Here is a 27,321-nt window from a genome sequence, read left to right on the forward strand (position 1 = left end):
GGCCCAGGCGTCCGGGGAGTCTCGCGTCACCTCTAGGGGGACCCGGGCGTCCGGGAGGGGCCCAGGCGTCCGGGGAGCCTCGCGTCACCTCTAGGGGGACCCGGGCGTCCGGGAGGGGCCCAGGCGTCCGGGGAGTCTCGCGTCACCTCTAGAGGGACCTGGGCGTCCCGGAGGGGCCCAGGCGTCCGGGGAGTCTCGCGTCACCTCTAGAGGGACCCGGGCATCTGGGAGGGGCCCAGGCGTCCGGGGAGTCTCGCGTCACCTCTAGGGGGACCCGGGCGTCCGGGAGGGGCCCAGGCGTCCGGGGAGTCTCGCGTCACCTCTAGAGGGACCAGGTGTCCGGGAGGGGCCCAGGTGTCCGGGAGGGGCCCAGGCGTCCGGGGAGTCTCGCGTCACCTCTAGGGGGACCCGGGCGTCCGGGAGGGGCCCAGGCGTCCGGGGAGTCTCGCGTCACCTCTAGGGGGACCCGGGCGTCCGGGAGGGGCCCAGGCGTCCGGGGAGTCTCGCGTCACCTCTAGGGGGACCCGGGCGTCCGGGAGGGGCCCAGGCGTCCGGGGAGTCTCGCGTCACCTCTAGGGGGACCCGGGCGTCCGGGAGGGGCCCAGGCGTCCGGGGAGTCTGGCGTCACCTCTAGAGGGACCCGGGCGTCCGGGAGGGGCCCAGGCGTCCGGGGAGTCTCGCGTCACCTCTGGGGGGACCCGGGCGTCCGGGAGGGGCCCAGGCGTCCGGGGAGCCTCGCGTCACCTCTAGGGGGACCCGGGCGTCCGGGAGGGGCCCAGGCGTCCGGGGAGTCTCGCGTCACCTCTGGGGGGACCCGGGCGTCCGGGAGGGGCCCAGGCGTCCGGGGAGTCTCGCGTCACCTCTAGGGGGACCCGGGCGTCCGGGAGGGGCCCAGGCGTCCGGGGAGTCTCGCGTCACCTCTGGGGGGACCCGGGCGTCCGGGAGGGGCCCAGGCGTCCGGGGAGTCTCGCGTCACCTCTAGGGGGACCCGGGCGTCCGGGAGGGGCCCAGGCGTCCGGGGAGTCTCGCGTCACCTCTAGGGGGACCCGGGCGTCCGGGAGGGGCCCAGGCGTCCGGGGAGTCTCGCGTCACCTCTAGGGGGACCCGGGCGTGCGGGAGGGGCCCAGGCGTCCGGGGAGTCTCGCGTCACCTCTAGGGGGACCCGGGCGTCCGGGAGGGGCCCAGGCGTCCGGGGAGTCTCGCGTCACCTCGAGGGGCACCCGGGCGTGCGGGAGGGGCCCAGGCGTCCGGGGAGTCTCGCGTCACCTCTAGGGGGACCCGGGCGTCCCGGAGGGGCCCAGGCGTCCGGGGAGTCTCGCGTCACCTCTAGGGGGACCCAGGTGTCCGGGAGGGGCCCAGGCGTCCGGGGAGTCTCGCGTCACCTCCAGGGGAACCCGGGCGTCCGGGAGGGGCCCAGGCGTCCGGGCAGTCTCGCGTCACCTCTAGGGGGACCCGGGCGTCCGGGAAGGGCCCAGGCGTCCGGGGAGTCTCGCGTCACCTCTAGGGGGACCCGGGTGTCCGGGAGGGGCCCAGGCGTCCGGGAGGGGCCCAGGCGTCCGGGGAGTCTCGCGTCACCTCTAGGGGGACCCGGGCGTCCGGGAGGGGCCCAGGCGTCCGGGGAGTCTCGCGTCACCTCTAGGGGGACCCGGGCGTGCGGGAGGGGCCCAGGCGTCCGGGGAGTCTCGCGTCACCTCTAGGGGGACCCGGGCGTCCGGGAGGGGCCCAGGCGTCCGGGGAGCCTCGCGTCACCTCTAGAGGGGCCCAGGCGTCCGGGGAGCCTCGCGTCACCTCTAGAGGGACCCAGGTGTCCGGGAGGGGCCCAGGCGTCCGGGGAGTCTCGCGTCACCTCTAGGGGGACCCGGGCGTCCGGGAGGGGCCCAGGCGTCCGGGGAGTCTCGCGTCACCTCTAGGGGGACCCGGGCGTCCGGGAGGGGCCCAGGCGTCCGGGGAGTCTCGCGTCACCTCTAGAGGGACCCGGGCGTCCGGGAGGGGCCCAGGCGTCCGGGGAGTCTCGCGTCACCTCTAGGGGGACCCGGGCGTCCGGGAGGGGCCCAGGCGTCCGGGGAGTCTCGCGTCACCTCTAGGGGGACCCGGGTGTCCCGGAGGGGCCCAGGCGTCCGGGGAGTCTCGCGTCGCCTCTAGAGGGGCCCAGGCGTGCGGGAGGGGCCCAGGCGTCCGGGGAGTCTCGCGTCACCTCTAGGGGGACCCGGGCGTCCGGGAGGGGCCCAGGCGTCCGGGGAGTCTCGCGTCACCTCTAGAGGGACCCACGTGTCCGGGAGGGGCCCAGGCGTCCGGGGAGTCTCGCGTCACCTCTAGAGGGACCCGGGCGTCCGGGAGGGGCCCAGGCGTCCGGGGAGTCTCGCGTCACCTCTAGGGGCACCCGGGCGTCCGGGAGGGGCCCAGGCGTCCGGGGAGTCTCGCGTCACCTCTAGGGGGACCCGGGTGTCCGGGAGGGGCCCAGGCGCCCGGGGAGTCTCGCGTCACCTCTAGGGGGGCCCAGGCGTCCGGGGAGTCTCGCATCACCTCTAGGGGGACCCGGGCGTCCGGGAGGGGCCCAGGCGTCCGGGGAGCCTCGCGTCACCTCTAGGGGGACCCGGGCGTCCGGGAGGGGCCCAGGCGTCCGGGGAGTCTCGCGTCACCTCTAGGGGGACCCGGGCGTCCGGGAGGGGCCCAGGCGTCCGGGGAGTCTCGCGTCACCTCTAGGGGGACCCAGGTGTCCGGGAGGGGCCCAGGCGTCCGGGGAGTCTCGCGTCACCTCTAGGGGGACCCGGGCGTCCGGGAGGGGCCCAGGCGTCCGGGGAGTCTCGCGTCGCCTCTAGGGGGACCCGGGCGTCCGGGAGGGGCCCAGGCGTCCGGGGAGTCTCGCGTCACCTCTAGAGGGACCAAGGCGTCCGGGAAGGGCCCAGGCGTCCGGGGAGTCTCGCGTCACCTCTAGGGGGACCCGGGCGTCCGGGAGGGGCCCAGGCGTCCGGGGAGGCTCGCGTCACCTCTAGGGGGACCCGGGCGTCCGGGAGGGGCCCAGGCGTCCGGGGAGTCTGGCGTCACCTCTAGGGGGACCCGGGCGTCCGGGAGGGGCCCAGGCGTCCGGGGAGTCTCGCGTCACCTCTAGGGGGACCCGGGCGTCCGGGAGGGGCCCAGGCGTCCGGGGCGTCTCGCGTCAACTCTGGGGGGACCCGGGCGTGCGGGAGGGGCCCAGGTGTCCGGGGAGTCTCGCGTCACCTCTAGGGGGACCCAGGTGTCCGGGAGGGGCCCAGGCGTCCGGGAGGGGCCCAGGCGTCCGGGGAGTCTCGCGTCACCTCTAGGGGGACCCAGGCGTCCGGGAGGGGCCCAGGCGTCCGGGAGGGGCCCAGGCGTCCGGGGAGTCTCGCGTCACCTCTAGGGGGACCCGGGCGTCCGGGAGGGGCCCAGGCGTCCGGGGAGTCTCGCGTCACCTCTGGGGGGACCCGGGCGTGCGGGAGGGGCCCAGGCGTCCGGGGAGTCTCGCGTCACCTCTAGGGGGACCCGGGCGTGCGGGAGGGGCCCAGGCGTCCGGGGAGTCTCGCGTCACCTCTAGGGGGACCCGGGCGTCCGGGAGGGGCCCAGGCGTCCGGGGAGTCTCGCGTCACCTCTAGAGGGACCCGGGCGTCCGGGAGGGGCCCAGGCGTCCGGGGAGCCTCGCGTCACCTCTAGGGGGACCCGGGCGTCCGGGAGGGGCCCAGGCGTCCGGGGAGTCTCGCGTCACCTCTAGGGGGACCCGGGCGTCCGGGAGGGGCCCAGGCGTCCGGGGAGCCTCGCGTCACCTCTAGGGGGACCCGGGCGTCCGGGAGGGGCCCAGGCGTCCGGGGAGTCTCGCGTCACCTCTAGGGGGACCCGGGCGTCCGGGAGGGGCCCAGGCGTCCGGGGAGCCTCGCGTCACCTCTAGGGGGACCCGGGCGTCCGGGAGGGGCCCAGGCGTCCGGGGAGTCTCGCGTCACCTCTAGGGGGACCCGGGCGTCCGGGAGGGGCCCAGGCGTCCGGGGAGCCTCGCGTCACCTCTAGGGGGACCCGGGCGTCCGGGAGGGGCCCAGGCGTCCGGGGAGTCTCGCGTCACCTCTAGGGGGACCAAGGTGTCCGGGAGGGGCCCAGGCGTCCGGGGAGCCTCGCGTCACCTCTAGGGGGACCCGGGCGTGCGGGAGGGGCCCAGGCGTCCGGGGAGTCTCGCGTCACCTCTAGGGGGACCCGGGCGTCCGGGAGGGGCCCAGGCGTCCGGGGAGTCTCGTGTCACCTCTAGAGGGGCCCAGGCGTCCGGGGAGCCTCGCGTCACCTCTAGGGGGACCCGGGCGTCCGGGAGGGGCCCAGGCGTCCGGGGAGCCTCGCGTCACCTCTAGGGGGACCCGGGCGTCCGGGAGGGGCCCAGGCGTCCGGGGAGTCTCGCGTCACCTCTAGGGGGACCAAGGTGTCCGGGAGGGGCCCAGGCGTCCGGGGAGCCTCGCGTCACCTCTAGGGGGACCCGGGCGTGCGGGAGGGGCCCAGGCGTCCGGGGAGTCTCGCGTCACCTCTAGGGGGACCCGGGCGTCCGGGAGGGGCCCAGGCGTCCGGGGAGCCTCGCGTCACCTCTAGAGGGACCCGGGCGTCCGGGAGGGGCCCAGGCGTCCGGGGAGTCTCGCGTCACCTCTAGGGGGACCCGGGCGTCCGGGAGGGGCCCAGGCGTCCGGGGAGTCTCGCGTCACCTCTAGGGGGACCCGGGCGTGCGGGAGGGGCCCAGGCGTCCGGGGAGCCTCGCGTCACCTCTAGGGGACCCGGGCGTGCGGGAGGGGCCCAGGCGTCCGGGGAGTCTCGCGTCACCTCTAGGGGGACCCAGGCGTCCGGGAGGGGCCCAGGCGTCCGGGGAGCCTCGCGTCACCTCTAGGGGGACCCGGGCGTGCGGGAGGGGCCCAGGCGTCCGGGGAGTCTCGCGTCACCTCCGGGGGGACCCGGGCGTGCGGGAGGGGCCCAGGCGTCCGGGGAGTCTCGCGTCACCTCTAGGGGGACCCGGGCGTCCGGGAGGGGCCCAGGCGTCCGGGGAGTCTCGCGTCACCTCTAGGGGGACCCGGGCGTCCGGGAGGGGCCCAGGCGTCCGGGGAGTCTCGCGTCACCTCTGGGGGGACCCGGGCGTGCGGGAGGGGCCCAGGCGTCCGGGGAGTCTCGCGTCACCTCTAGGGGGACCCGGGCGTCCGGGAGGGGCCCAGGCGTCCGGGGAGTCTCGCGTCACCTCTAGAGGGACCCAGGTGTCCGGGAGGGGCCCAGGCGTCCGGGGAGTCTCGCGTCACCTCTAGGGGGACCCGGGCGTCCGGGAGGGGCCCAGGCGTCCGGGGAGTCTCGCGTCACCTCTAGAGGGGCCCGGGCGTCCGGGAGGGGCCCAGGCGTCCGGGGAGTCTCGTGTCACCTCTAGAGGGGCCCAGGCGTCCGGGGAGTCTCGCGTCACCTCTAGAGGGGCCCGGGCGTCCGGGAGGGGCCCAGGCGTCCGGGGAGTCTCGCGTCACCTCTAGGGGGACCCGGGCGTCCGGGAGGGGCCCAGGCGTCCGGGGAGCCTCGCGTCACCTCTAGGGGGACCCGGGCGTCCGGGAGGGGCCCAGGCGTCCGGGGAGTCTCGCGTCACCTCTAGGGGGACCCGGGCGTCCGGGAGGGGCCCAGGCGTCCGGGGAGTCTCGCGTCACCTCTAGAGGGACCCAGGTGTCCGGGAGGGGCCCAGGCGTCCGGGGAGTCTCGCGTCACCTCTAGGGGGACCCAGGTGTCCGGGAGGGGCCCAGGCGTCCGGGGAGTCTCGCGTCACCTCTAGGGGGACCCAGGTGTCCGGGAGGGGCCCAGGCGTCCGGGGAGTCTCGCGTCACCTCTAGGGGGACCCAGGTGTCCGGGAGGGGCCCAGGCGTCCGGGGAGTCTCGCGTCACCTCTAGGGGGACCCAGGTGTCCGGGAGGGGACCAGGCGTCCGGGGAGTCTCGCGTCACCTCTAGGGGGACCCGGGCGTCCGGGAGGGGCCCAGGCGTCCGGGGAGTCTCGCGTCACCTCTGGGGGGACCCGGGCGTCCGGGAGGGGCCCAGGCGTCCGGGGAGTCTCGCGTCACCTCTGGGGGGACCCGGGCGTCCGGGAGGGGCCCAGGCGTCCGGGGAGCCTCGCGTCACCTCTAGGGGGACCCGGGCGTCCGGGAGGGGCCCAGGCGTCCGGGGAGCCTCGCGTCACCTCTAGGGGGACCCGGGCGTCCGGGAGGGGCCCAGGCGTCCGGGGAGCCTCGCGTCACCTCTAGGGGGACCCGGGCGTCCGGGAGGGGCCCAGGCGTCCGGGGAGCCTCGCGTCGCCTCTAGGGGGACCCGGGCGTCCGGGAGGGGCCCAGGCGTCCGGGGAGTCTCGCGTCGCCTCTAGGGGGACCCGGGCGTCCGCGAGGGGCCCAGGCGTCCGGGGAGTCTGGCGTCACCTCTAGGGGGACCCGGGCGTCCGGGAGGGGCCCAGGCGTCCGGGGAGTCTCGCGTCACCTCTGGGGGGACCCGGGCGTCCGGGAGGGGCCCAGGCGTCCGGGGAGTCTCGCGTCACCTCTAGGGGGACCCGGGCGTCCGGGAGGGGCCCAGGCGTCCGGGGAGTCTCGCGTCACCTCTAGGGGGGCCCAGGCGTCCGGGGAGCCTCGCGTCACCTCTAGGGGCACCCGGGCGTCCGGGAGGGGCCCAGGCGTCCGGGGAGTCTCGCGTCACCTCTAGGGGGACCCGGGCGTCCGGGAGGGGCCCAGGCGTCCGGGGAGTCTCGCGTCACCTCTAGGGGGACCCGGGCGTCCGGGAGGGGCCCAGGCGTCCGGGGAGTCTCGCGTCACCTCTAGGGGGACCCGGGCGTCCGGGAGGGGCCCAGGCGTCCGGGGAGCCTCGCGTCACCTCTAGGGGGACCCGGGCGTCCGGGAGGGGCCCAGGCGTCCGGGGAGTCTCGCGTCACCTCTAGAGGGGCCCAGGCGTCCGGGGAGTCTCGCGTCACCTCTAGGGGGACCCGGGCGTGCGGGAGGGGCCCAGGCGTCCGGGGAGTCTCGCGTCACCTCTAGGGGGACCAGGGCGTCCGGGAGGGGCCCAGGCGTCCGGGGAGTCTCGCGTCACCTCTAGGGGGACCCGGGCGTCCGGGAGGGGCCCAGGCGTCCGGGGAGTCTCGCGTCACCTCTAGGGGGACCCGGGCGTCCGGGAGGGGCCCAGGCGTCCGGGGAGTCTCGCGTCACCTCTAGGGGGACCAAGGTGTCCGGGAGGGGCCCAGGCGTCCGGGGAGTCTCGCGTCACCTCTAGGGGGACCCGGGCGTCCGGGAGGGGCCCAGGCGTCCGGGGAGCCTCGCGTCACCTCTAGGGGGACCAAGGTGTCCGGGAGGGGCCCAGGCGTCCGGGGAGCCTCGCGTCACCTCTAGAGGGGCCCAGGCGTCCGGGGAGTCTCGCGTCACCTCTAGGGGGACCCGGGCGTCCGGGAGGGGCCCAGGCGTCCGGGGAGTCTCCTGTCACCTCTAGGGGGACCCGGGCGTCCGGGAGGGGCCCAGGCGTCCGGGGAGTCTCGCGTCACCTCTAGGGGGACCCGGGCGTGCGGGAGGGGCCCAGGCGTCCGGGGAGTCTCGCGTCACCTCTAGGGGGACCCGGGCGTCCGGGAGGGGCCCAGGCGTCCGGGGAGTCTCGCGTCACCTCTAGGGGGACCCGGGCGTCCGGGAGGGGCCCAGGCGTCCGGGGAGCCTCGCGTCACCTCTAGGGGGACCCGGGCGTCCGGGAGGGGCCCAGGCGTCCGGGGAGTCTCGCGTCACCTCTAGAGGGACCCGGGCGTCCGGGAGGGGCCCAGGCGTCCGGGGAGTCTCGCGTCACCTCTAGGGGGACCCGGGCGTCCGGGAGGGGCCCAGGCGTCCGGGGAGTCTCGCGTCACCTCTAGGGGGACCCGGGCGTCCGGGAGGGGCCCAGGCGTCCGGGGAGTCTCGCGTCACCTCTAGGGGGACCCGGGCGTCCGGGAGGGGCCCAGGCGTCCGGGGAGTCTCGCGTCACCTCTAGGGGGACCCGGGCGTCCGGGAGGGGCCCAGGCGTCCGGGGAGTCTCGCGTCACCTCTAGGGGGACCCGGGCGTCCGGGAGGGGCCCAGGCGTCCGGGGAGTCTCGCGTCACCTCTAGGGGGACCCGGGCGTCCGGGAGGGGCCCAGGCGTCCGGGGAGTCTCGCGTCACCTCTAGGGGGACCCGGGCGTCCGGGAGGGGCCCAGGCGTCCGGGGAGTCTCGCGTCACCTCTAGGGGGACCCGGGCGTCCGGGAAGGGCCCAGGTGTCCGGGGAGTCTCGCGTCACCTCTGGGGGGACCCGGGCGTCCGGGGAGGGGCCCAGGCGTCCGGGGAGTCTCGCGTCACCTCTAGGGGGACCCGGGCGTCCGGGAGGGGCCCAGGCGTCCGGGGAGTCTCGCGTCACCTCTAGGGGGACCCAGGAGTCCGGGAGGGGCCCAGGCGTCCGGGGAGTCTCGCGTCACCTCTAGAGGGACCCGGGCGTCCGGGAGGGGCCCAGGCGTCCGGGGAGTCTCGCGTCACCTCTAGGGGGACCCAGGAGTCCGGGAGGGGCCCAGGCGTCCGGGGAGTCTCGCGTCGCCTCTAGGGGGACCCGGGCGTCCGGGAGGGGCCCAGGCGTCCGGGGAGTCTCGCGTCACCTCTAGGGGGACCCGGGCGTCCGGGAGGGGCCCAGGCGTCCGGGGAGTCTTGCGTCACCTCTAGGGGGACCCGGGCGTCCGGGAGGGGCCCAGGCGTCCGGGAGGGGCCCAGGCGTCCGGGGAGTCTCGCGTCACCTCTAGAGGGACCCGGGCGTCCGGGAGGGGCCCAGGCGTCCGGGGAGTCTCGCGTCACCTCTAGAGGGGCCCAGGCGTCCGGGAGGGGCCCAGGCGTCCGGGGAGTCTCGCGTCACCTCTGGGGGGACCCGGGCGTCCGGGAGGGGCCCAGGCGTCCGGGGAGTCTCGCGTCACCTCTAGGGGGACCCGGGCGTCCGGGAGGGGCCCAGGCGTCCGGGGAGTCTCGCGTCACCTCTAGGGGGACCCGGGCGTCCGGGAGGGGCCCAGGCGTCCGGGGAGCCTCGCGTCACCTCTAGGGGGACCCGGGCGTCCGGGAGGGGCCCAGGCGTCCGGGGAGCCTCGCGTCACCTCTAGGGGGACCCGGGCGTCCGGGAGGGGCCCAGGCGTCCGGGGAGTCTCGCGTCACCTCTAGAGGGACCCGGGCGTCCGGGAGGGGCCCAGGCGTCCGGGGAGTCTCGCGTCACCTCTAGGGGGACCCGGGCGTCCGGGAGGGGCCCAGGCGTCCGGGGAGCCTCGCGTCACCTCTAGGGGGACCCGGGCGTCCGGGAGGGGCCCAGGCGTCCGGGGAGTCTCGCGTCACCTCTAGAGGGACCCGGGCGTCCGGGAGGGGCCCAGGCGTCCGGGGAGTCTCGCGTCACCTCTGGGGGGACCCGGGCGTCCGGGAGGGGCCCAGGCGTCCGGGGAGTCTCGCGTCACCTCTAGGGGGACCCGGGCGTCCGGGAGGGGCCCAGGCGTCCGGGGAGTCTCGCGTCACCTCTAGGGGGACCCGGGCGTGCGGGAGGGGCCCAGGCGTCCGGGGAGTCTCCTGTCACCTCTAGGGGGACCCGGGCGTCCGGGAGGGGCCCAGGCGTCCGGGGAGTCTCGCGTCGCCTCTAGGGGGACCCGGGCGTCCGGGAGGGGCCCAGGCGTCCGGGGAGTCTCGCGTCGCCTCTAGGGGGACCCGGGCGTCCGGGAGGGGCCCAGGCGTCCGGGGAGTCTCGCGTCACCTCTAGGGGGACCCGGGCGTCCGGGAGGGGCCCAGGTGTCCGGGGAGTCTCCTGTCACCTCTAGGGGGACCCGGGCGTCCGGGAGGGGCCCAGGCGTCCAGGGAGTCTCGCGTCACCTCTAGGGGGACCCGGGCGTCCGGGAGGGGCCCAGGCGTCCGGGGAGTCTCGCGTCACCTCTGGGGGGACCCGGGCGTCCGGGAGGGGCCCAGGCGTCCGGGGAGTCTCGCGTCACCTCTGGGGGGACCCGGGCGTCCGGGAGGGGCCCAGGCGTCCGGGGAGTCTCGCGTCACCTCTAGGGCACCCGGGCGTCCGGGAGGGGCCCAGGCGTCCGGGGAGCCTCGCGTCACCTCTAGGGGGACCCGGGCGTCCGGGAGGGGCCCAGGCGTCCGGGGAGTCTCGCGTCACCTCTAGAGGGACCCGGGCGTCCGGGAGGGGCCCAGGCGTCCGGGGAGCCTCGCGTCACCTCTAGGGGGACCCGGGCGTGCGGGAGGGGCCCAGGCGTCCGGGGAGCCTCGCGTCACCTCTAGGGGGACCCGGGCGTTCGGGAGGGGCCCAGGCGTCCGGGGAGCCTCGCGTCACCTCTAGGGGGACCCAGGCGTCCGGGAGGGGCCCAGGCGTCCGGGGAGTCTCGCGTCACCTCTAGGGGGACCCGGGCGTCCGGGAGGGGCCCAGGCGTCCGGGGAGCCTCGCGTCACCTCTAGGGGGACCCGGGCGTGCGGGAGGGGCCCAGGCGTCCGGGGAGTCTCGCGTCACCTCTAGGGGGACCCGGGCGTCCGGGAGGGGCCCAGGCGTCCGGGGAGTCTCGCGTCACCTCTAGGGGGACCCGGGCGTCCGGGAGGGGCCCAGGCGTCCGGGGAGCCTAGCGTCACCTCTAGGGGGACCCGGGCGTCCGGGAGGGGCCCAGGCGTCCGGGGAGTCTCGCGTCACCTCTAGAGGGGCCCAGGCGTCCGGGAGGGGCCCAGGCGTCCGGGGAGCCTAGCGTCACCTCTAGGGGGACCCGGGCGTCCGGGAGGGGCCCAGGCGTCCGGGGAGTCTCGCGTCACCTCTAGAGGGGCCCAGGCGTCCGGGAGGGGCCCAGGCGTCCGGGGAGTCTCGCGTCACCTCCAGGGGGACCCGGGCGTCCGGGAGGGGCCCAGGCGTCCGGGGAGTCTCGCGTCACCTCTAGGGGGGCCCGGGCGTCCGGGAGGGGCCCAGGCGTCCGGGGAGTCTCGCGTCACCTCTGGGGGGACCCGGGCGTCCGGGAGGGGCCCAGGCGTCCGGGGAGCCTCGCGTCACCTCTGGGGGGACCCGGGCGTCCGGGAGGGGCCCAGGCGTCCGGGGAGTCTCGCGTCACCTCTGGGGGGACCCGGGCGTCCGGGAGGGGCCCAGGCGTCCGGGGAGCCTCGCGTCACCTCTAGAGGGACCCGGGCGTGCGGGAGGGGCCCAGGTGTCCGGGAGGGGCCCAGGCGTCCAGGGAGGGGCCCAGGCGTCCGGGGAGTCTCGCGTCACCTCTAGGGGGACCCGGGCGTGCGGGAGGGGCCCAGGCGTCCGGGGAGTCTCGCGTCACCTCTAGGGGGACCCGGGCGTCCGGGAGGGGCCCAGGCGTCCGGGGAGTCTCGCGTCACCTCTAGGGGGACCCGGGCGTCCGGGAGGGGCCCAGGCTTCCGGGGAGGGGCCCAGGCGTCCGGGGAGCCTCGCGTCACCTCTAGGGGGACCCGGGCGTCCGGGAGGGGCCCAGGCGTCCGGGGAGTCTCGCGTCACCTCTAGGGGGACCCGGGCGTCCGGGAGGGGCCCAGGCGTCCGGGGAGTCTCGCGTCACCTCTAGGGGGACCCGGGCGTCCGGGAGGGGCCCAGGCGTCCGGGGAGTCTCGCGTCACCTCTAGGGGGACCCGGGCGTCCGGGAGGGGCCCAGGCGTCCGGGGAGCCTCGCGTCACCTCCAGGGGGACCCGGGCGTCCGCGAGGGGCCCAGGCGTCCGGGGAGTCTGGCGTCACCTCTGGGGGGACCCGGGCGTCCGGGAGGGGCCCAGGCGTCCGGGGAGTCTCGCGTCACCTCTAGAGGGACCCAGGTGTCCGGGGAGACTCGTGTCACCTCTAGGGGGACCCGGGCGTCCGGGGAGACTCGTGTCACCTCTAGGGGGACCCGGGCGTCCGGGAGGGGCCCAGGCGTCCGGGGAGTCTCGCATCACCTCTAGGGGGACCTGGGCGTCCGGGAGGGGCCCAGGCGTCCGGGGAGTCTCGCGTCACCTCTAGGGGGACCCGGGCGTCCGGGAGGGGCCCAGGCGTCCGGGGAGTCTCGCGTCACCTCTAGGGGGACCCGGGCGTCCGGGAGGGGCCCAGGCGTCCGGGGAGTCTCGCGTCACCTCTAGGGGACCCGGGCGTCCGGGAGGGGCCCAGGCGTCCGGGGAGTCTCGCGTCGCCTCTAGGGGGACCCGGGCGTCCGGGAGGGGCCCAGGCGTCCGGGGAGCCTGGCGTCACCTCTAGGGGGACCCGGGCGTCCGGGAGGGGCCCAGGCGTCCGGGGAGTCTCGCGTCACCTCTAGAGGGACCCGGGCGTCCGGGAGGGGCCCAGGCGTCCGGGGAGTCTCGCGTCACCTCTAGGGGGACCCGGGCGTCCCGGAGGGGCCCAGGCGTCCGGGGAGTCTCGCGTCACCTCTAGGGGCACCCGGGCGTCCGGGAGGGGCCCAGGCGTCCGGGGAGTCTCGCGTCACCTCTAGGGGGACCCGGGCGTCCGGGAGGGGCCCAGGCGTCCGGGGAGTCTCGCGTCACCTCTAGGGGACCCGGGCGTCCGGGAGGGGCCCAGGCGTCCGGGGAGTCTCGCGTCACCTCTAGGGGGACCCGGGCGTGCGGGAGGGGCCCAGGCGTCCGGGGAGTCTCGCGTCACCTCTAGGGGGGCCCAGGCGTCCGGGAGGGGCCCAGGCGTCCGGGGAGTCTCGCGTCACCTCTAGGGGGGCCCAGGCGTCCGGGAGGGGCCCAGGCGTCCGGGGAGTCTCGCGTCACCTCTAGGGGGACCCAGGCGTCCGGGGAGTCTCGCGTCACCTCTAGAGGGGCCCAGGCGTCCGGGGAGCCTCGCGTCACCTCTAGGGGGACCCGGGCGTCCGGGAGGGGCCCAGGCGTCCGGGGAGTCTCGCGTCACCTCTGGGGGGACCCGGGCGTCCGGGAGGGGCCCAGGCGTCCGGGGAGTCTCGCGTCACCTCTAGAGGGACCCGGGCGTCCGGGAGGGGCCCAGGCGTCCGGGGAGTCTCGTGTCACCTCTAGGGGGACCCGGGCGTCCGCGAGGGGCCCAGGCGTCCGGGGAGTCTCGTGTCACCTCTAGGGGGACCCGGGCGTCCGCGAGGGGCCCAGGCGTCCGGGGAGTCTCGCGTCACCTCTAGGGGGACCCGGGCGTCCGGGAGGGGCCCAGGTGTCCGGGGAGCCTCGCGTCACCTCTAGGGGACCCAGGTGTCCCGGAGGGGCCCAGGCGTCCGGGGAGTCTCGCGTCACCTCTAGAGGGACCCAGGTGTCCGGGGAAGGGCCCAGGCGTCCGGGGAGTCTCCTGTCACCTCTAGGGGGACCCGGGCGTCCGGGAGGGGCCCAGGCGTCCGGGGAGTCTCACGTCACCTCTAGGGGGACCCGGGCGTCCGGGAGGGGCCCAGGCGTCCGGGAGGGGCCCAGGCGTCCGGGGAGTCTCGCGTCACCTCTAGGGGGACCCGGGCGTCCGGGGAGACTCGTGTCACCTCTAGAGGGACCCAGGTGTCCGGGAGGGGCCCAGGCGTCCGGGGAGTCTCGCGTCACCTCTAGGGGGACCCGGGCGTCCGGGAGGGGCCCAGGCGTCCGGGGAGCCTCGCGTCACCTCTAGGGGGACCCGGGCGTCCGGGAGGGGCCCAGGCGTCCGGGGAGCCTAGCGTCACCTCTAGGGGGACCCGGGCGTCCGGGAGGGGCCCAGGCGTCCGGGGAGTCTCGCGTCACCTCTAGAGGGGCCCAGGCGTCCGGGAGGGGCCCAGGCGTCCGGGGAGCCTAGCGTCACCTCTAGGGGGACCCGGGCGTCCGGGAGGGGCCCAGGCGTCCGGGGAGTCTCGCGTCACCTCTAGAGGGGCCCAGGCGTCCGGGAGGGGCCCAGGCGTCCGGGGAGTCTCGCGTCACCTCCAGGGGGACCCGGGCGTCCGGGAGGGGCCCAGGCGTCCGGGGAGTCTCGCGTCACCTCTAGGGGGGCCCGGGCGTCCGGGAGGGGCCCAGGCGTCCGGGGAGTCTCGCGTCACCTCTGGGGGGACCCGGGCGTCCGGGAGGGGCCCAGGCGTCCGGGGAGCCTCGCGTCACCTCTGGGGGGACCCGGGCGTCCGGGAGGGGCCCAGGCGTCCGGGGAGTCTCGCGTCACCTCTGGGGGGACCCGGGCGTCCGGGAGGGGCCCAGGCGTCCGGGGAGCCTCGCGTCACCTCTAGAGGGACCCGGGCGTGCGGGAGGGGCCCAGGTGTCCGGGAGGGGCCCAGGCGTCCAGGGAGGGGCCCAGGCGTCCGGGGAGTCTCGCGTCACCTCTAGGGGGACCCAGGCGTGCGGGAGGGGCCCAGGCGTCCGGGGAGTCTCGCGTCACCTCTAGGGGGACCCGGGCGTCCGGGAGGGGCCCAGGCGTCCGGGGAGTCTCGCGTCACCTCTAGGGGGACCCGGGCGTCCGGGAGGGGCCCAGGCGTCCGGGGAGCCTCGCGTCACCTCTAGAGGGACCCGGGCGTCCGGGAGGGGCCCAGGCGTCCGGGGAGCCTCGCGTCACCTCTAGGGGGACCCGGGCGTCCGGGAGGGGCCCAGGCGTCCGGGGAGTCTGGCGTCACCTCTAGGGGCACCCGGGCGTCCGGGAGGGGCCCAGGCGTCCGGGGAGTCTCGCGCCACCTCTAGGGGGACCCGGGCGTCCGGGAGGGGCCCAGGCGTCCGGGGAGCCTCGCGTCACCTCTAGGGGGACCCGGGCGTCCGGGAGGGGCCCAGGTGTCCGGGGAGTCTCGCGTCACCTCTAGGGGGACCCGGGCGTCCGGGAGGGGCCCAGGCGTCCGGGGAGTCTCCTGTCACCTCTAGAGGGACCCGGGCGTCCGGGAGGGGCCCAGGCGTCCGGGGAGTCTCGCGTCACCTCTAGGGGGACCCGGGCGTCCGGGAGGGGCCCAGGCGTCCGGGGAGTCTCGCGTCACCTCTAGGGGACCCGGGCGTCCGGGAGGGGCCCAGGCGTCCGGGGAGTCTCGCGTCACCTCTAGGGGGACCCGGGCGTCCCGGAGGGGCCCAGGCGTCCGGGGAGTCTCGCGTCACCTCTAGGGGACCCGGGCGTCCGGGAGGGGCCCAGGCGTCCGGGGAGTCTCGCGTCACCTCTAGGGGGACCCGGGCGTCCGGGAGGGGCCCAGGCGTCCGGGGAGTCTGGCGTCACCTCTAGGGGGACCCGGGCGTCCGGGAGGGGCCCAGGCGTCCGGGGAGTCTCGCGTCACCTCTAGGGGGACCCGGGCGTCCGGGAGGGGCCCAGGCGTCCGGGGAGTCTCGCGTCACCTCTAGGGGGACCCGGGCGTCCGGGAGGGGCCCAGGCGTCCGGGGAGTCTCGCGTCACCTCTAGGGGGACCCGGGCGTCCGGGAGGGGCCCAGGCGTCCGGGGAGTCTCGCGTCACCTCTAGAGGGACCCGGGCGTCCGGGAGGGGCCCAGGCGTCCGGGGAGTCTCGCGTCACCTCTAGGGGGACCCGGGCGTCCGGGAGGGGCCCAGGCGTCCGGGGAGTCTCGCGTCACCTCTAGGGGGACCCGGGCGTGCGGGAGGGGCCCAGGCGTCCGGGGAGTCTCGCGTCACCTCTAGGGGGACCCGGGCGTCCGGGAGGGGCCCAGGCGTCCGGGGAGTCTCGCGTCACCTCTGGGGGGACCCGGGCGTCCGGGAGGGGCCCAGGCGTCCGGGGAGTCTCGCGTCACCTCTAGAGGGACCCGGGCGTCCGGGAGGGGCCCAGGCGTCCGGGGAGCCTCGCGTCACCTCTGGGGGGACCCGGGCGTCCGGGAGGGGCCCAGGCGTCCGGGGAGTCTCGCGTCACCTCTAGTGGGACCCGGGCGTCCGGGAGGGGCCCAGGCGTCCGGGGAGCCTCGCGTCACCTCTAGGGGGACCCGGGCGTGCGGGAGGGGCCCAGGCGTCCGGGGAGTCTCGCGTCACCTCTAGGGGGACCCGGGCGTGCGGGAGGGGCCCAGGCGTCCGGGGAGTCTCGCGTCGCCTCTAGGGGGACCCGGGCGTCCGGGAGGGGCCCAGGCGTCCGGGGAGTCTCGCGTCACCTCTAGGGGGACCCGGGCGTCCGGGGAGGGGCCCAGGCGTCCGGGGAGTCTCGCGTCACCTCTAGGGGACCCGGGCGTCCGGGAGGGGCCCAGGCGTCCGGGGAGTCTCGCGTCACCTCTAGGGGGACCCGGGCGTCCGGGAGGGGCCCAGGCGTCCGGGGAGCCTCGCGTCACCTCTGGGGGACACGGGCGTCCGGGAGGGGCCCAGGCGTCCGGGGAGCCTCACGTCGCCTCTAGGGGGACCCGGGCGTCCGGGAGGGGCCCAGGCGTCCGGGGAGTCTCGCGTCACCTCTAGGGGGACCCGGGCGTCCGGGAGGGGCCCAGGCGTCCGGGGAGTCTCGCGTCACCTCTAGGGGGACCCGGGCGTCCGGGAGGGGCCCAGGCGTCCGGGGAGTCTCGCGTCACCTCTAGGGGGACCCAGGTGTCCGGGGAGACTCGTGTCACCTCTAGGGGGACCCGGGCGTCCGGGAGGGGCCCAGGCGTCCGGGGAGTCTGGCGCCACCTCTAGGGGGACCCGGGCGTCCGGGAGGGGCCCAGGCGTCCGGGGAGTCTCGCGTCACCTCTAGAGGGGCCCAGGCGTCCGGGAGGGGCCCAGGCGTCCGGGGAGTCTCCTGTCACCTCTAGGGGGACCCGGGTGTCCGGGAGGGGCCCAGGCGTCCGGGGAGTCTCCTGTCACCTCTAGGGGGACCCGGGTGTCCGGGAGGGGCCCAGGCGTCCGGGGAGCCTCGCGTCACCTCTAGGGGGACCCGGGCGTCCGGGAGGGGCCCAGGCGTCCGGGGAGCCTCGCGTCACCTCTAGGGGGACCCGGGCGCCCGGGAGGGGCCCAGGCGTCCGGGGAGTCTCGCGTCACCTCTAGGGGGACCCGGGCGTCCGGGAGGGGCCCAGGCGTCCGGGGAGTCTCGCGTCACCTCTAGGGGACCCAGGCGTCCGGGGAGTCTCGCGTCACCTCTGGGGGGACCCGGGTGTCCGGGAGGGGCCCAGGCGTCCGGGGAGTCTCGCGTCGCCTCTAGGGGGACCCGGGCGTCCGGGGAGTCTCGCGTCACCTCTAGGGGACCCAGGCGTCCGGGAGGGGCCCAGGCGTCCGGGGAGTCTCGCGTCACCTCTAGAGGGACCCGGGCATCCGGGAGGGGCCCAGGCGTCCGGGGAGTCTCGCGTCACCTCTGGGGGGACCCGGGTGTCCGGGAGGGGCCCAGGCGTCCGGGGAGTCTCGCGTCACCTCTAGGGGGACCCGGGCGTCCGGGAGGGGCCCAGGCGTCCGGGGAGCCTCGCATCACCTCTAGGGGGACCCGGGCGTGCGGGAGGGGCCCAGGCGTCCGGGGAGTCTCGCGTCACCTCTAGGGGACCCGGGCGTCCGGGAGGGGCCCAGGCGTCCGGGGAGTCTGGCGTCACCTCTAGGGGGACCCGGGCGTCCGGGAGGGGCCCAGGCGTCCGGGGAGTCTCGCGTCACCTCTAGAGGGACCCGGGCGTCCGGGAGGGGCCCAGGCGTCCGGGGAGTCTCGCGTCACCTCTAGGGGGACCCGGGCGTCCGGGAGGGGCCCAGGCGTCCGGGAGGGGCCCAGGCGTCCGGGGAGTCTCGCGTCACCTCTAGGGGGACCCAGGCGTCCGGGAGGGGCCCAGGCGTCCGGGGAGCCTCGCGTCACCTCTAGGGGGACCCGGGCGTCCGGGAGGGGCCCAGGCGTCCGGGGAGCCTCGCGTCACCTCTAGGGGGACCCAGGCGTCCGGGAGGGGCCCAGGCGTCCGGGGAGTCTCGCGTCACCTCTAGGGGGACCCGGGCGTGCGGGAGGGGCCCAGGCGTCCGGGGAGTCTCGCGTCACCTCTAGGGGGACCCGGGCGTCCGGGAGGGGCCCAGGCGTCCGGGGAGTCTCGCGTCACCTCTGGGGGGACCCGGGCGTCCGGGAGGGGCCCAGGCGTCCGGGGAGTCTCGCGTCACCTCTAGGGGGACCCGGGCGTCCGGGAGGGGCCCAGGCGTCCGGGGAGTCTCGCGTCACCTCTAGGGGGACCCGGGAGGGGCCCAGGCGTCCGGGGAGTCTCGCGTCACCTCTAGGGGGACCCGGGCGCCCGGGAGGGGCCCAGGCGTCCGGGGAGTCTCGCGTCACCTCTAGGGGGACCCGGGCGTCCGGGAGGGGCCCAGGCGTCCGGGGAGTCTCGCGTCACCTCTAGGGGGACCCGGGCGTGCGGGAGGGGCCCAGGCGTCCGGGGAGTCTGGCGTCACCTCTAGGGGGACCCGGGCGTCCGGGAGGGGCCCAGGCGTCCGGGGAGTCTCGCGTCACCTCTAGGGGGACCCGGGCGTCCGGGAGGGGCCCAGGCGTCCGGGGAGTCTCGCGTCACCTCTAGGGGGACCCAGGTGTCCGGGAGGGGCCCAGGCGTCCGGGGAGTCTCCTGTCACCTCTAGGGGGCCCAGGTGTCCGGGCGCTGCCCCTCCCCCTTCAAAGGGGCCCAGGCGTCCGGGCGAGCCGGGCTAATCCCCATCTGCTGGCGCTTAATCCCCCGCCAAGGGCAGCGCCGAGAGGGGCCCAGGCGTCCGGGCGCCCTCCCCTCCCCCTCCTCGCTCCCAGGGGCCCAGGCGTCCGGGCGCTGCCCCTCCCCCCTCCTGCCTCCTCCGAGGGGCCCAGGCGTCCAGGCGCTGCCCCTCCCCCCTCCTGCCTCCTCCGAGGGACCCAGGCGTCCGGGCGCTGCCCCTCCCCCCTCCTGCCGCCTAGGAGGGCCCAGGCGTCCGGGCGCTGTCCAGTGCTGAACCGCTGCCTGCACCGGCGCCGGGGCCCTTTGGGTGCCCTATGGGTGCTGTGGGGCAGGGTTGGGGCCCTATGGGAGCCCTATGGGTTCTGTGGGGCAGGGTTGGGGCCCTATGGGAGCCCTATGGGTGCCCTATGGGTGCTGTGGGGCAGGGTTGAGGCCCTATGGGAGCCCTATGGGTGCTGTGGGGCAGGGTTGGGGCCCTATGGGAGGCCTATGGGTGTCCTATGGGTGCTATGGGGCAGGGTTGGGACCCTATGGGAGCCCTATGGGTGCTATGGGGCAGGGCTGGGGCCCTATGGGGGCCCTATGGGTGCTATGGGGCAGGGCTGGGGCCCTATGGGGGCCCTATGGGAGCCCTATGGGTGCCCCTGGGTGCCCTATGGGTGCTGTGGGGCAGGGGTAGCTGCTCTATGGGTGCTGTGGGGCAGGACTGGGGCCCTATGGGACCCTATGGGTGCCCTATGGGTGCTGTGGGGCAGGGTTGAGGCCCTATGGGTGCCCTATGGGTGCTGTGGGGCAGGGTTGAGGCCCTATGGGAGCCCTATGGGTGCTGTGGGGCAGGGTTGAGGCCCTACGGGTGCCCTATGGGTGCTATGGGGCAGGGTTGAGGCCCTATGGGGGCCCTATGGGTGCTATGGGGCAGGGCTGGGGCCCTATGGGTGCCCTATGGGTGCTATGGGGCAGGGCTGGGGCCCTATGGGGGCCCTATGGGTGCCCTATGGGTGCTATGGGGCAGGACTGGGGCCCTACAGGAGCCCTATGGGTGCTATGGGGCAGGGTTGAGGCCCTATGGGTGTCCTACGGGTGCCCTATGGGTGCTATGGGGCAGGGCTGGTGCCCTTGGGTGCCTCCAGGGGCCATGTGGGTGCCACGGGGCAGGTGTGGGTGCCCTGTAGGTCCTGGTGGCACCCATGGGTCATGGTGGCACCTATGGGTCATGGTGACACCCTTGGGTCATGGTGGCACCTATGGGTCTTGGTGACACCCTTGGGTCATGGTGGCATCTGTGGGTCTTGGTGGCACCCATGGGTCATGGAGGCAGCTATAGGTCATGGTAGCATCTATGGGTCATGGTGGCACCCATGGGTCATGGTGGCATCTATGGGTCATGGTGACACCCACAGGTTAAGGTGGCATCTATGGGTCTTGGTGGCACCTATGGGTCATGGTGGCATCTAGGGGTCATGGTGGCATCTATGGGTTTTGGTGGCACCTATGGGTCATGGTGGCACCCTTGGTCATGGTGGCATCTGTGGGTCTTGGTGACACCCTTGGGTCATGGTGGCATCTATGGGTCTTGGTGGCACCCATGGGTCAAGGTGGCACCTCTGGGTCTTGGTGGCACCCATGGGTCATGGTGGCACCCATGGGTCATGGTGGCATCTATGGGTCTTGGTGACACCCAGGGGTGATGGTGGCATCTATGGGTCTCAGTGGCACCCAGGGGTCATGGTGACACACGTAGGTCATGGAGGCACCTATGGGTCATGGTGGCACCCACGGGTCATGGTGGCACACATGGGTCATGGAGGCACCTATGGGTCATGGAGGCACCTATGGGTCATGGTGACACCCTTGGGTCATGGTGGCATCTATGGGTCATGGTGACACCCTTGGGTCATGGTGGCACCTCTGGGTCTTGGTGGCACCCACGGGTCATGGTGGCACCCATGGGTCATGGTGGCATCTATGGGTCATGGTGACACCCAGGGGAGATGGTGGCATCTATGGGTCTCAGTGGCACCCATGGGTCATGGTGGCACCGAGGGGTCCCGGTGGCACCTATGGGTCCCGGTGACACCCCCGGGTGCCCGGGCCGGGCCGCACTCACTGGTCATCGATGACGTGGTGGCAGGAGCTGGAGATGATGTAGCCGGCCGTGGAGGCCATGATGGCCTGCACCGAGGACACCAGCCTGCGGGGACATCGGGGACGTCAGGGACACCCAGGACACGGGGGGACGCCGGGGCCACGGAGGGACAGGGACAAGGACACGGGCGTTGGGGACATCAAGGGATGGGGACGGGGAAGGCGACGGGGCCACCAGGGGACGGGGACATCAAGGGATGGGGACATGGAGGGGGGGACAAGGACAGGGCTGGGGACCTCAAGGGACATGAGGGGACACGAGGGGACACGGGGGGGACAAGGCTGCCGGGTGCCACCCCCGCGGCCACCCCGTCCCCCCTGCCGCCACCAGCCTCGTCCCCAGCCCTGTCCCCAAGCTGCTGCCGTCCCCGTCCCCACGGTGTCCCCATCCCCACAGTGTCCCTGTCCCCATGGTGTCCCCATCCCTGTGGTGTCCCTGTCCCCGTGTCACATCCATCTCTGTCCCCATGGTGTCCCCGTCCCCATCCCTGTGCCACCCCTGTCCCCTTGTTGTCCCCGCGGTGTCCCTGTCCTGTCCCCGTCCCCGTGGTGTCCCCATGCCGTCCCCGTCCCCTCGTTGTCCCCACACTGTCCCCGTCCCCATTGCCATCGCCGTGCTGTCCCTGTCCCCATGGTGTCCCTGTCCCCGTGCCACCGCTGTCCCCGTCCCCGCACTGTCCCTGTCCCCTCGTTGTCCCCGTGGTGTCCTCGTCCCCTCGTTGTCCCCATCCCCAGGCCATCCCTGTCCCCGTCCCCTTGTTGTCCCCACACCGTCCCTGTCCCCGTGGTATCCCCGTCCCTGCACCATCCCTGTCGCCGTCCCCTCGTTGTCCCCACACTGTCACTGTCCCTGCGCCATCCCTGTCCCCGTCCCCGTCCCTGTCCCCTTGTTGTCCCTGTTGTGTCCCTGTCCCCTCACCGTCCCCACACTGTCCCTGTCCCCGTCCCTGTCCCCTTGTTGTCCCTGTGGTGTCCCTGTCCCCTCACCGTCCCCACACTGTCCCTGTCCCCGTCCCTGTCTCCACAGTGTCCCTGTCACTGTCCCCTCGTCGTCCCTGTGCCGTCCCTGTCCCCGTCCCCACACCATCCCTGTCCCCCCGTCCCCTCGTTGTCCCCGTCCCCTCACTGTCCCCACAGTGTCCCTGTCCCCGTCCCCATGGTGGCCCCGTCCCCTCACTGTCCCCTCATTGTCCCCACACCACCCCTGTCCCCATCCCCATCCCTGTCCCCTCGTTGTCCCTGTGGTGTCCCCGTCCCCTCACCGTCCCCACAGTGTCCTTGTCCCCGTCCCCACACCATCCCCGTCCCCGTCCCCCTCATCCCCGTCGCTGTCCCCTCATTGTCCCCACACCGTCCCCATCCCCTCACTGTCCCCACAGTGTCCCTGTGGTGTTCCTGTCCCTGTCCCCCCCATCCCCGTCCCTGTCCCCGTCCCTGTCCCCGTCCCCTCACCGTCCCCACAGCGTCCCTGTCGCTGTCCCCTCATTGTCCCCTCATTGACCCCGTGCTGTCCCTGTCCCCACAGTGGCCCTGTCCCCTCACCATCCCCACACTGTCCCCGTCCCCTCGTTGTCCCTGTGGTGTCCCCGTCCCCACAGTGTCCCTGTGCCGTCCCTGTCCCCGTCCCCGCACCATCCCTGTCCCCCCCCCATCCCCTCGTTGTCCCTGTGGTGTCCCCGTCCCCCTCATCCCCGTCCCTGTCCCCTCGTTGTCCCCACACCGTCCCCTCGTTGTCCCCGTCCCCTCACCGTCCCCACAGTGTCCCCGTCGCTGTCCCCTCGTTGTCCCTCTGGTGTCCCCGTCCCCCTCATCCCCGTCGCTGTCCCCTCACTGTCCCCACACCATCCCCATCCCCTCACCGTCCCCACAGTGTCCCCGTCGCTGTCCCCTCGTTGTCCCCGCGCTGTCCCCGTCCCCACGGTGTCCCCGTCCCCTCCCCGTCCCCTCATTGTCCCTGTGGTGTCCCCGTCCCCACAGTGTCCCTGTGCCGTCCCTGTCCCTGTCCCCGCACCATCCCTGTCCCCGTCCCTGCACCATCCCTGTCCCCCCCCATCCCCTCGTTGTCCCTGTGGTGTCCCCGTCCCCCTCATCCCCGTCGCTGTCCCCTCGTTGTCCCCACACCGTCCCCACAGTGTCCCTGTCCCCATCCCCGTGCCCTCGTTGTCCCTGCAGTGTCCCCGTCCCCTCACCGTCCCCACAGTGTCCCCGTCGCTGTCCCCTTGTTGTCCCTCTGGTGTCCCCGTCCCCCTCATCCCCGTCGCTGTCCCCTCACCGTCCCCACACTGTCCCCATCCCCTCACCGTCCCCACAGTGTCCCCGTCGCTGTCCCCTCGTTGTCCCCGCGCTGTCCCCGTCCCCACGGTGTCCCCATCCCCTCCCCGTCCCCTCATTGTCCCTGTGGTGTCCCCGTCCCTGTCCCCATCCCTGTCCCCCCCCCATCCCCTCGTCGTCCCTGTGGTGTCCCCATCCCCCTCCTCCCCGTCCCTGTCCCCTCATTGTCCCCTCACCGTCCCCATCCCCTCACCGTCCCCTCGTTGTCCCTGTGGTGTCCCCGTCCCCTCACCGTCCTCACAGTGTCCCCGTCCCCTCCTCCCCGTCCCTGTCCCCTCATTGTCCCCTCACCGTCCCCTCGTTGTCCCTGTGGTGTCCCCATCCCCCTCATCCCCGTCCCTGTCCCCTCATTGTCCCTGTGGTGTCCCCGTCCCCTCACCGTCCCCACAGCGTCCCCGTCCCCTCATTGTCCCCACGCCATCCCCATCCCCCCCCCCGTCCCTGTCCCCTCCCCGTCCCCTCCCCGTCCCCTCGCCGTTGTCCCCGTGTCCCCCCCCCGCCCCCCCCCGCGCGCCGTTACCGGGCGGCGACGATGACGGCGTCGGGCTCGGGCCAGCGCAGCCCCGGCAGCCGCCGCAGCGCCGCCCTGGCCAGCAGGAAGAGGCCCGGGAAGAAGGCGACGCCGCCGGCCAGCAGGGCGCCCGGGGGGGCCGCCATGAGCGGCGGGGGGGGGGGGGCGGGGGGCGGCGGCGGTTGTGAGGAGCGGGGTGGGGGGGGGGCGCAACCGGCCCGGCCCGGCCCGCCCGGCCCGGCCCGGCCCCGCCGGGAGCGACGCTGGGGGCGGGGCCTGCGGGGGGCGGGGCCGGAGTGAGGGGGCGGGGCCTCCTGAGGGGGGGGCCGCCATGAGCGGGGTGCGTGTGTGTGGGTGGGGGGGGAACCCGCCGGGAGCGACGCTGGGGGCGGGGCCGCAGCGAGGGGGCGGGGCCGCACGGGGGGGGGGGCCGCCATGAGCTGGGGGGGGAAGCCTGGCCCGGCCCGGCCCCGCCGGGAGCGACGCTGGGGGCGGGGCCGCAGCGAGGGGGCGGGGCCTCCTGGGGGGGGGCTGCCATGAGGGGGGGGGGTTGGGGGGGGAACCGGCCCGGCCCCGCCGGGAGCGACGCTGGGGGCGGGGCCGCAGCGAGGGGGCGGGGCCTCCTGGGGGGGGCTGCCATGAGGGGGGGGGTTGGGGGGGGAACCGGCCCGGCCCCGCCGGGAGCGACGCTGGGGGCGGGGCCGCAGCGAGGGGGCGGGGCCTCCTGAGGGGGGCTGCCATGAGGGGGGGGGTTAGGGGGGGAACCGGCCTGGTCCTGCCGGGAGCGACGCTGGGGGCGGGGCCGCAGCGAGGGGGCGGGGCCGCACGGGGGGGCCGCCATGAGCTGGGGGGGGTGGGGAACCGGCCCCGCCAGGAGCGACGCTGGGGGCGGGGCCGCAGCGAGGGGGGCGGGGCCGCAGCGAGGGGGCGGGGCCGCACGGGGGAGGGGGCCGCCATGAGCGGGGGGGGGAACCTGCCGGGCCGGCCCCGCCGGGAGCGACGCTGGGGGCGGGGCCGCAGCGAGGGGGCGGGGCCGCAGCGAGGGGGCGGGGCCGCACGGGGGGGGGCTGCCATGAGCGGGGTGTGTGTGGGGGGAACCCGCCAGGAGCGATGCTGGGGGCGGGGCCTGCGGGGGGCGGGGCCGCAGCGAGGGGGCGGGGCCTCCTGAGGGGGGGCCCGCCATGAGCGGGGTGTGTGGGGGGGGAACCCGCCAGGAGCGATGCTGGGGGCGGGGCCGCAGCGAGGGGGCGGGGCCGCAGCGAGGGGGCGGGGCCTCCTGAGGGGGGGGGCCGCCATGAGCTGGGGGGGGTGGGGAACCGGCCCCGCCGGGAGCGACGCTGGGGGCGGGGCCGCAGCGAGGGGGCGGGGCCGCACGAGGGGGGGGCCGCCATGAGCGGGGGGGGGAACCTGCCAGGCCGGCCCCACCGGGAGCGACGCTGGGGGCGGGGCCTGCGGGGGGCGGGGATGGAGCGAGGGGGCGGGGCCTCCTGGGGGGGCCGCCATGAGCGGGGGGGGGGGAACCTGCCGGGCCGGCCCCGCCGGGAGCGACGCTGGGGGCGGGGCCGCAGCGAGGGGGCGGGGCCGCACGGGGGGGGGGGGCCGCCATGAGCTGGGGGGGGAAGCCTGGCCCGGCCCGGCCCCGCCGGGAGCGACGCTGGGGGCGGGGCCGCAGCGAGGGGGCGGGGCCGCACGGGGGGGGGCCGCCACGAGCGGGGGGGGGAACCTGCCGGCCCGGCCCCGCCGGGAGCGACGCTGGGGGCGGGGCCGCAGCGAGGGGGCGGGGCCGCACGGGGGGGGGGCCGCCATGAGCGGGGGGGGGAACCTGCCGGCCCGGCCCCGCCGGGAGCGACGCTGGGGGCGGGGCCGCAGCGAGGGGGGCGGGGCCAGAGTGGGGGGCGGGGCCTCCTGAGGGGGGCCGCCATGAGCGTGGGGGGGGTGGGTGTGGGGGGGAACCGGCCTGACCTGGCCCTGCCGGGAGTGATGCTGGGGGCGGGGCCGCACCGAGGGGGCGGGGCCGGAGTGAGGGGGCGGGGCCTCCGGGGGGCCGCCATGGGGGGGGGAACGGCCTGGCCCTGCTGGGAGCAACGCTGGGGGCGGGGCCGCAGCAAGGGGGCGGGGCCGCACGGAGGGGGGCGGGGCCGCCTGAGGGGGGCTGCCATGGGGGGGGGCAAACGGACCGGCCCTGCTGGGAGCGATGCTGGGGGCGGGGCCGCACCGAGGAGGCGGGGCCTCCTGAGGGGGGCTGCCATGAGTGTGGGGGGGAACCGGCCCAGCCCGGCCCTGCTGGGAGCAATGCTGGGGGCGGGGCTAGAGGGGGGCGGGGCCACACGGAGGGGGGCTGCCATGAGCAGGGGGGGTGTGGGGGGGAGGGAACCGGCCCGGCCTGGCTGGGAGTGATGCTGGGGGTGGGGCCTGTGGGGGGGCAGGGCTGCACCGAGGAGGCGGGGCCTCCTGAGGGGGGCTGCCATGAGCAAGGGGGGGGGGAACCGGCCTGGCCTGGCCCCGCCAGGAGTGACACTGGGGCGGGGCTTGCAGGGGGCGGGGCTTTCGGGGGGCGGGGCCTCCTGAGGGGGGCCGCCATGAGCAGGGTGTGTGGGGGGGGAGGGAACTGGCCCAGCCTGGCCCAGCCCTGCCTGTAGCGACACTGGGGGTGGGGCCTGCAGGGGGTGGGGCCTGCTTGGGGGCGGGGCCTCCCGAGGGGAGGGCACCCGGGGTGGGGCTGCCGTAGGGGCTGGCTCTGGCCCTGCTGGGTGCAATGCTGGGGGTGGGGCTTGAGGGGGTGGGGTCGCTGGGGGGGCGGGACCTGAGGGGAGGGCACCCCGGGGGGGGGGGCAGCCATGAGGGAGTGACCGGCCCGGCCCCACTGGAAGTGATGCTGGGGGTGGGGCTTTGGGGAGGAGGGGCCTGAGGGGGTGGGGTCTCAAAGGGGGAGGGGCTTGGGGCAGCCCCCCCCGCCCAAGATGGCAGGGACAAGGGACTCAGGTGTTCGGGTGCCCCCACCCCCAGCTTCCCATTTCACACAGGCTGCCCTCATTTGCATACATTTGCATCTCATTTGTAAGCCCCTCCCCCCCCCACGGGAGGGGGCGAGTTCAGTGAGAGAAGCCTGGTCATAGCCTCTGTGCTCATAGTCAGCATGCCCAAAGAGATCTGTATGTTTGCATATATTTGCATAAATTCACATAAATTTGCATAAATCAGCATACGTTTGCATTCATTAGCGCTCACCCCGCCGCGCCCCTCCCCCTCGAAGGTGCCGCGCGTTGCCACAGCAACGGCCGCCGCCGCGGTGGTTGCTCTACGCATGCGCGGCGCCCCGCCACCGCCCCTCCCCATGGGCCGCGGCGCCAGCCAATGGGAGGCGGCGGGCCGGGCGCGTTGCCAGGCAGAATCTCGGAGCGCGGCGCCGAAAGAGCAGCGCCTCTGATTGGCGCAGGGGCCGGCGCCTGAGGCGGGGCGCCGCCACGCCGCGCGCCTCGTTGATTGGCCCCGCCGGGAGTGTCCCCGTTGGGTGAGCAACGCCCCCACCCCGCCGCCGGCCAATAGAAAGCCGCGACGCGGGGTTTCCATGGCACCCGCGCCGCCGCTTCCGGGTGCTACCTCAGCGCCGCCGCGCTGGCGGGGGAGGGGGGGCGGGACGTCACCGCAGCAACCGCGCGTGCGCGGCAGAGGACATAAATATTCATGGTGACAAAATGAATATTCATGAGAGGCGGGGGCCCGCTGGGTGAAGGGGCTGGGCGGGGTGGGCGGGGCTCCCGGGTGGGGTGATTTGCCTGCAGGTAACGAATAGGCGCGGTGGGGGGGTGGGGGGTGGGGAGGTGGAGCTCATGAATATTAATGAGGGCAGCTAATGAATTTTTAATTGGGGAGCTGCACCTCCCCCCTGGCCCCACGTGACTCTGGGAAATTCCCC

The 27,321-nt window shown here is 75.7% G+C and overlaps 1 protein-coding gene across 1 annotated transcript in view; it reads right to left on the reverse strand.

The window, feature by feature from the left end:
* Positions 1-23,555, reverse strand: part of TLCD3B (TLC domain containing 3B) — a 57,018-nt gene extending 33,463 nt beyond the window's left edge. Inside the window, exons 1-2 of the mRNA XM_067314898.1 lie at positions 23,415-23,555; positions 20,526-20,609 (exon numbers count right to left, since the gene is read on the reverse strand). Of these exons, the coding sequence (XP_067170999.1) occupies positions 20,526-20,609; positions 23,415-23,551 (221 nt within the window). The 5' untranslated portion in view covers positions 23,552-23,555. The remainder of the gene's footprint in view (positions 1-20,525; positions 20,610-23,414) is intronic.
* Between the last annotated feature and the right edge of the window lie 3,766 nt (positions 23,556-27,321).

Source organism: Apteryx mantelli, chromosome 38 (genome assembly GCF_036417845.1).
Source record: "Apteryx mantelli isolate bAptMan1 chromosome 38, bAptMan1.hap1, whole genome shotgun sequence".
In the NCBI taxonomy this organism is placed as follows: domain Eukaryota; kingdom Metazoa; phylum Chordata; class Aves; order Apterygiformes; family Apterygidae; genus Apteryx; species Apteryx mantelli.